At 43.6% G+C, this 8,720-nt stretch overlaps 1 protein-coding gene across 4 annotated transcripts in view; it reads left to right on the forward strand.

Moving 5' to 3' along the window:
- The window catches only part of LOC122791658 (branched-chain-amino-acid aminotransferase, cytosolic-like), a 661,658-nt gene that overhangs the window by 447,434 nt on the left and 205,504 nt on the right, over positions 1–8,720 (forward strand). For all 4 annotated transcript variants that reach the window (XM_044059481.1, XM_044059478.1, XM_044059479.1 and 1 more), the window contains one exon: positions 6,584–6,747. In XM_044059481.1, coding sequence (XP_043915416.1) covers positions 6,584–6,747 — 164 coding nt within the window. The remainder of the gene's footprint in view (positions 1–6,583; positions 6,748–8,720) is intronic.

An 8,720-nucleotide genomic window follows, 5' to 3' on the forward strand; every position in this document is an offset into this window, starting at 1 on the left:
AAGATTGCTCTTCATACAAAGAACTGGGAACTCATAATCCAGGACAAATGGGTTTTAAATATAGTGTCCCAGGGATACAGATTTCATTTCCACACGTTGCCAACACCAAACGGGTGGCCAGACCTGCCCCCAAATCAGTGGGCAGAAGCTCAAAAACAAGTACTTTCCCTCTTAAACATGGGGGCTATTTAACCGGTACCAGAAGAGGAAAAGGGACAAGGTTTCTATTCCAGGCTTTTTCTGGTACCCAGAAAAGACAGATCATGACGTCCAATCCTGGACCTGTCTACTCTAAACACCTTTCTGGAGATTCCAAAATTCAAGATGCTGACTCTTCACCATTTACTTCCTGTGCTAGGCAAAGATGCCTGGTTGGCAAATCTAGATGTAAAAGAAGCATACCTGCACATCCCAGTCAGGGAATCTTGAAGAAGATACCTACGCTTCAAAGCAGGCTACTTGCATTATCAGTTCTCTGCACTGCCCTTTGGCTTGTCTACTGCGCCCAGAGTATTCACAAAGTGCCTGGCTCCAGTTATTGCATTTTGCAGGCAAAGAAATATTCAAATATATCCATACCTGGACGATTGTCTAATTCAGGCAGAAAGCCAGTGCATACTTCTAAATCATCTGGAGTTTGTAAAAAGGGTTCTAATTTGTCTGGGGTACACCATAAACGAAAAGAAATCACAACTGGTACCCTGTCAACAGATTACATTCCTGTGTGTAAGTTTGAATACAACTGCCCAGATGGCTTTCCTCATGCCAGGGAAGCAAATTCATTTGGTAACTTACTTCAAACAAGGGGCCACAAAAACCCTGCTATCTGCAAGACAAGTACTGCAAGCCTTGGGGTTCATGGCCTCCTGCATTCTTCTAATTCCATATGCATGACTGCATATGAGGAAACTACAGTGGTACTTAAAAAGTCTATGGAGTCAACATTGTCACAGCCTGGAAACAATGATTCCTATCTTACCTTGCCTACGCCTGGAATTCCTATGGTGGGCAGAGGCCTGCCACCAAAACAAGGGACTGCCATTCACACTACCCCCTGCCGCCCACACCCTAGCTACAGATGCATCAGACTATGCATGGGGGGCTCACCTGGCAAGGAAGTGCATTCAAGGCAAATGGAACCCAAATCAAACGCAAATACATATCAATCAAAAAGAAATGTTAGCTGTACAGAATGCTCTGACAACCTTCAAAGACTACATTCTTCCAGGAAAGCTAATGGTAAAGACGGACAACACCACGGTTATGTGGTACATAAACAAGCAGGGGGTACACATTCCTACCCCCTCTGCAGACTAGCCATGGCATTGTGGAACACAGCCTTGAGCTACCAAGTGCACCTACAAGCTCAATTCCTGCCAGGAAAATTGAATACACTGGCAGACAGACTAAGCAAAAAACTCATGGACCCACACAAGTGGCAACTGGAACCATGGATTTTCAACATGTTGACAAGCAAATGGAGGAGCCCAGACATAGATCTATTTGCCTCCCCCCAGAATTACCAGTTGGACAAGTTTTGCACAAGGACTCCCCACAAACAAGCCTGGAAAGTGGATGCTCTCTCCTTCAGCTTGAAAAACCTATCAGTCTACGCCTTTCCCCTCTGCCTCTCCTCTCCAAAGTTCTACTAAATGTCAAACAGGACAAACCAAGGATGATTTTAATTGTTCCAGACTGGTCGCGCCAACACTGGTACCCATTCCTGCGCAGTGTGTCGCAAATATCTCCATTGCGCCTGCCTCAGACCTCTTCCCTGCTGTCTCAGCAGGAGAACCAAATTCTGCACCCTCAGCTTCCAACATTGAACCTTGCAGCCTGGCTAATCACTTAAATTCACCCTTATCATCCCTCAGCAAACTTGTGATGGATGTCATCTTGGAGGTGAGAAGACCTAGTACTAGACAATCTTATGCTGACAAATGGAAAAGATTCTGTGACTAGAACCAATCTTTAGGGATGAGCACAGCAGCGCCCAATTTACCTCAGATTTTGCAATACTTAACTGAGATGCTTCACAAGGGCCTGTCTTTTTCCTCTATTAAAATCCACGCCTCAGCTATTTCAGCTCACTGTAACACAGAACCACCCCTCTTCTCTCATCCTCTGCTCGAGCAGTATCTCAGAGGGGCAAAGAACTTGAGACCACCCAGGAGAGCTCTTACCCCTGCCTGGGACCTTAACTTTGTTTTGGAGAAGCTCACTCCACCTCCTTTCGAGCCAGCTGCTACTGCAGACTTAAAATTTCTTTCTTGGAAAACAGCCTTCCTTTTAACAATCACTTCAGCTAGAAGGATATCTGAATTACAGGCCCTTATGGCAGTGGAGCCTTTCATCATCTTTCATGCAGACAGGGTATCTCTCAGGACCAATCCAGCCTTCATGCCCAAGGTGGTTTCCAGTGTGGCTCTTAATCAATCCATTCATTTGCCAACATTCTTTCCCAATCCACAGAACAAAGGGGAACAGATTCTGCATTCCTTGGATATGCACAGACAACTTAGATTCTACTTGGACAGGACTAAATCTCACAGGGGCAGAGGAGAAGGCTATTTCAAAACAAACCATTTCTAAATGGATAAGCCATTGCATTCATTTCTGCTATAAGCACCATGGAAAACATATCCCTCAGGGGATCAGATCTCACTCCACCAGGGCAGCATCTACTTCTGCAGCCTTTCTCAGAGGTGTTCCTACCAGGGATATTCTAGAAGCTGCTACCTGGAGTTCTGTTCATACTTTCACCAAGCATTATCATTTACCAATTTTCTCTAAATCCAGAGCTGGCTTTGCCACTGCTGTCTTACAGGGCCTTATAGCTGGCCCTAATGCTGTATAAACTTCTTGTCCCAACCATAGCTTTGGGAATCTACCCAAATGTAATGACTGCAACAGTGAAACACGAAGAACATAGTACAGTTGTGTACACTTACCATAACCCTACCTAGTCTTCCTTCCCTTTATGTACCCTCAAAAGGACCATACTTAGTACCTCATTACACCTCTCTCTCCAACGTGTCTACTATGCATTTGCACAATTTTATACAAACAAAAAATGTTTATTGTTGACCTACTGAACTATATCAATGTAAAATTGTTACTTAGCTTCTTTTTAATGCAACTTTAACTTTATGCATGTAACCCAACATATATGTGAATCGTTTTGCTGTAACTGCTATTATATCAGTATTGTTTAAAATTGTACTTGTTTTAAAATGTATTACTGGAGCTTTTCTCCTCGGGTCTCCACTGAAAATGGGCCACAAGCCCAGTTGGACAAACCCGGTTAACAAATGTCAATAAATAAATAAATAAATAAATAAATAAATAAAATAAAAAATAAATGTAGATGTTTGAGTGTATTCACTGTTGCAGTCCTGGTTACCCTCCCTCCAGCCCCCTACTTTTCTCTGGCTATACCTCTACTTTCCTTTACTATGCTTAAAAGCCTTTTTGGTGCATTTGCTTTTGGTTGGAGGTATAATTTTGTGTTTTTAATTTTATTTGCTCCCCATTAGGGGGGCACCTGACATCTGGGGCAAGAAAAACTGATGTAATGGCATCAGCTGCATGTTTTATACCCCTGACGTCATGGAAGAAGGGACAGCAACCGATGCAGGACCCAAGACTTTGTTAATCAGGCCGACTGAGGGCAACCTGCCAGCAGATTACCCAAATGTAATGACTGCAACAGTGAATACACTCAAATATCTAAATTTATGGTAAGTGTACACAACTGTACTTTCCCACGAATTACCACATTGATGGTAGTCCACTGAGCACAGAAGGTATTGTAAGAGATCTGGGAACACAGGTTGACAGCAACCTCTCTTTTGATCCCCACATTGCCACTGTGGTCAGAAAGTCCTTCTATGTGACACATCTCATTACTAAGGGTTTTGCATCCAGGAAGAAAGAGGTCATTGTCTCTCTGTACTCTTCCCTCATTAGGCCCATCTTCGAGTACAGTGCCCCATTTGGCATGTACTTCACTAGACACCTGCAACAACTGGAGAGGCCACAAAAGTGCCTCACAAAGAGGATCCTAGGCCTTAAACACTTGTCCTTTATGGACAGACTCAAAAAACTCCAACTGTTCTGTGTCTCATATCATCTCCTTAGAGGCAGTCTCTGCTTGACTTACAAAGCCATGTCTGACTCAGCTCTGTTAAAAATGCTACATCTAAAGAAATCCCAATCCCTTCACACTACATGCTCCAGAGACCTCTACCTCATTACCACAATCAACAGAACATGCTGGAGGGACCGATTCATAACCCAGAGACTGCCCATGCTCTGGAATAGACTTCCCATACATGTCAAACAGAGCACCTCACTGGCCGTCTTCAAGAGAAATCTTGATGAGTTGATGGGAAATAGAAAATTAAAAAAGCCAAAATGATCTAGTCAACTAAGACAGACAATTCAGGGATCACTCCAGTGACTCTACTCGACAGAGGCACTGGGAATTAAGGTTGGGTGGCGTGATGCCAGGGTAATCCTATGGGCTAGGCTTGTAAAGGCTCCACGGCCTTTAGCCTAGTACACACCAATGAACCTATGAACACATAAGCGGTAAGTAATTTTGTATTCCGGGCAAAGAAACTCTGTGATGTAAAGTTGTCATTGAACACATAAGTGGTGAACAGTTTTTTAGCTGGAGCCAACAAATCTGACTGATGTGTATGCATCTGACTGATATGTACGCATCTGACTGATGTGTATGCATTCCCACCCAGTGCCAGATACTGTCATTACATTTCACATATTTCTCTCCCAGTTGTTAGAGCTGGGTTATTAAAAATGAAACCCTGGATTCTGGGTTGTCTTTATTTTTACCCCCTCCCCCTGGTTTCCTCTGATGGTGCAATTCATCTAGTAGACAAGGCTTCACAAAGCCAAAATGATCTATTCAACTAAGACAGACATTTTGTGGTTCAGCCTTACCTGCCGATTACCATGCTCTTTGTTTATTTCCACAAGACATGGCACACCCCTTGGGGGCTTTTATCTAGATCTGTGTTTTCTCAAATTGACTGTGTTGTTGCTCCACTTCCATTAGAAGCTGAGCAAGTAGGATTGTCCATTTTTGTACTGATCCTGATTTACCCAAGTTTTACAATAATCTGTCTGCAGTCCTTGACTGCTGCATCTTTGGCGTGTCTCAAGTCTATAAGGTGTGAGCTACTTGTCAGAAAACCTACTGCACAGTTTGGTGGCTGGAGGGAAGGGTATTACTACAGATGCACCTCTTCTTAAAAATCTGTCATTGTTAGAAGAGCTTTGGTTGTCCATAATGAGACAAATGGTGTAAGGGTTATGAAGACTCGCTGAGCAGTTGTGGTGTTTGACATTTTGTCTCAATTCCTACAGCAAATAGACCTCTTGGAGAAATAATAATATGTTAAGTAGATATTACTTCCATTTCCATTCCTGTGTTTCTCATTAATTTTATTTAATAATAATAATAATAATAATAATTAATAATAATGGTCCTATTTGTTAATGAGGTAGGCCTACTGGACACATGGTCCCTTTTCAGGGGGATCGAAGGAGCAATGTCTGGTTAAGTAACTTGCCCAAGGTCGTGCAGTAGGCAAGCAAAAGTTGAGGGAATCAAACTCTGTACCACAGCAACTACAGCCCGCAACCTTAACCTCTGTGCCAATTGCCTGAGCAAATACTTTCTTGTGCTTAGTGCAAGTTGAAAAAGATTAAATGGCGTAATTGTATCTCTTTCCCCATCCTGCCTTACTGCTCCAGTCCGTCACCTGTGCAGGTTAACCTTTGGCATTCCCAGATGACTGCTAGGAACCTTGTTACCTGTCAGGACAGAGAACAGTCCAGTAAACTGGAAGTAATACTTAAGCCCACCTCTCCTAGTCCTCATATTCCATTCCTGTCCATGAAGACTTCTGGTTAGTAGTCTTAGCCTTGAGCAGGTACCATACATCATGACAGACCTTCAGTCTTTGAGTGCCTCATTTTGTCTGCTTGCAACCCCTTATTTCTGTCTGAGAGGCTATGCTTCAGTATCACTGGCCACCCCTGTTGTACCTATGTTGCTCTCTTTTCCTCCGTTTTCAGGACAGCCGTCTTCCTGTCCTAACGCATTCACTGTCCTCTCTCACCAGGAGCTGCTCACTGGCAACTTTTTAACACTTCTGTCCTTTCCTGTAAAAGCCTTATTCTTTTGCCAGTTTAACATGTGTGCTTGTTCTTCTTAGTTTAAGTAAACCCAGTGGATCGGAAGGTAGCCCAAACTTGTGTTTTTGCATTAAATGAGACGTTCCCCTGCTTACTCTTCATGCTTATGTTCATTAGTTTAAATGAAATCATTCCTACCTGCAGACTCTTATTCATGCTGATTGTATTGTCTGCACACTTCACTCAATTATTTTGTGGCCACGCACTCTGGGAAGATTAGTTGTGTATTACTCTGTATTTTTTAAACATTTGTACATGATCGTTTGAATGTAAAGCTTTGTAATCTTAACATCAAAAAAAAAGAAAAAAAAAACTGCCTAGGCTGCGAGTGACTTTTTTTTTTCATGTTTCATTTTAGCCATCCCTGGGAGTGACACGATCCAATTACGCTATGATTTTTGTTATAATTGGACCAGTAGGCCCATATTTTGCCACAGGCAGCTTCAACCCCGTGTCCCTGCTAGCTGATCCCAGGTTTGTGCGATCCTGGAAGGGAGGTGTAGGAGACAACAAGATGGGAGGGTAAGTAATTAAAAAATGCAGTTCCAAGTGAGACAGTATAACCCTCTTATTTAATTAATAAACTGATAACTGCAACACTTAAAGTATGGTTGCACGATTGTGAGTTTTATATTCTTGCCACACTTGTACTCATTTTTTAACCTCATTAGTGGTGGTTTACTTGTGTACCTGTGCCTGCCATTCAGGAACAAAAATGTTACCAAAGAAGCTGCATTGCTGTGCTTTGTAAATGAAATCTAATTAAAGCTGTACATTAAAACATTGAACTTCATTACATTCACTTTATCTGTGTTCAGTTTAAAGCAGTTCAGAGTTTTTCTGTAGTACTGCATCTACAAGACTGAGAATGTTATACTCATGAATACAGATTTTTATGAAAATAACTAGAAAACCTACCAAAGTAAGTTTTAAAGTGGTGGAATGGTTGGAAGGCATGCTGAATTGTGACAGCGTACAGCAGTATTCCGGATCTTTCTCCAGAAGCAGTGAAACAGTGGTATGCCATCTCTTCCACAATATTTTGTCTGTTGTCGTGGGCCTTCATGCTGGAAACAAAGGGAAAGGAATGACTGGAAGTTTATTCTGTATATTCATTTTATAATTTGCCAATCAGAGTGACCCTTCTGTATATTATTCTACCTTGACTCAGCAGAGGTTAAAGCTAAACGTAAAGTGCAGCTTACTCAACAGAATTCAGTCGTTGATTATTAAATGTGGCAAAACCACATCATTGGTGTAGCTGCAAACAGGAAGAGAGTAGTGGTCAAATTTGTTGAGCCACAATTTAGGTTGTAAGTATGCTGCTTTCACCATGAAACAGTATGCATTATACCAGTGGATACATGGAACAGCGTGCATTACACCAGTGGATGCCGGGAACAGTATACATTACACCAGTGGATACATGGAACAGTATGCATTACCCCAGTGGATGCACGGGACAGTATGCATTACCTCAGTGGATGCATGGAACAGTGTGTATTACACCAGTGGATACACAGAGCAGTACGCATTACACCATTGGATGCACGGAACAGTATGCATTGCACCAGTGGATGCACGGAACAGTATGCATTACACCAGTGGATACATGGAACAGTATGCATTACAGCATTGGATGCATGGAACAGTGTGTATTACACCAGTGGGTGCATGGAACAGTGTGCACTGCACCATTGGGTGCATGGAACAGTGTGCACTACACCACTGGGTGCACGGAACAGTGTGCACTACACCACTGGGTGCATGGAACAGTGTGCACTACACCACTGGGTGCACGGAACAGTGTGCATTACACCACTGGATGCACGGAACCATGTGCATTACACCAGTGGATGCACATAACAGTGTGCATTACACCAGTGGATACAAGGAACAGTATGCATTACACCATTCGATGCATGGAACAGTGTGTATTACACCAGTGGGTGCATGGAACAGTGTGCACTACACCAGTGGGTGCACGGAACAGTGTGCATTACACCAGTGGATACACGGAACAGTGTGCATTGCACCAGTGGGTGCATGGAACAGTGTGCATTGCACCAGTGGGTGCATGGAACAGTGTGCACTACACCAGTGGGTGCATGGAACAGTGTGCACTACACCAGTGGGTTCATGGAACAGTGTGCACTACATCAGTGGGTGCACTGAATAGTGTGCATTACACCAGTGGGTGCACGGAAGAGTGTGCATTACACCAGTGGGTGCACGGAAGAGTGTGCACTGCACCAGTGGGTGCACGGAAGAGTGTGCACTGCACCAGTGGGTGCACGGAAGAGTGTGCACTGCACCAGTGGGTGCACGGAAGAGTGTGCACTGCACCAGTGGGTGCACGGAAGAGTGTGCACTGCACCAGTGGGTGCACGGAAGAGTGTGCACTGCACCAGTGGGTGCACGGAAGAGTGTGCACTGCACCAGTGGGTGCGGAAGAGTGTGCACTGCACCAGTGGGTGCACGGAAGAGTGTGCACT

Source organism: Protopterus annectens, chromosome 17.part0 (genome assembly GCF_019279795.1).
Source record: "Protopterus annectens isolate FY-2018-M chromosome 17.part0, PAN1.0, whole genome shotgun sequence".
Classification (NCBI taxonomy): Eukaryota; Metazoa; Chordata; order Ceratodontiformes; family Protopteridae; genus Protopterus; species Protopterus annectens.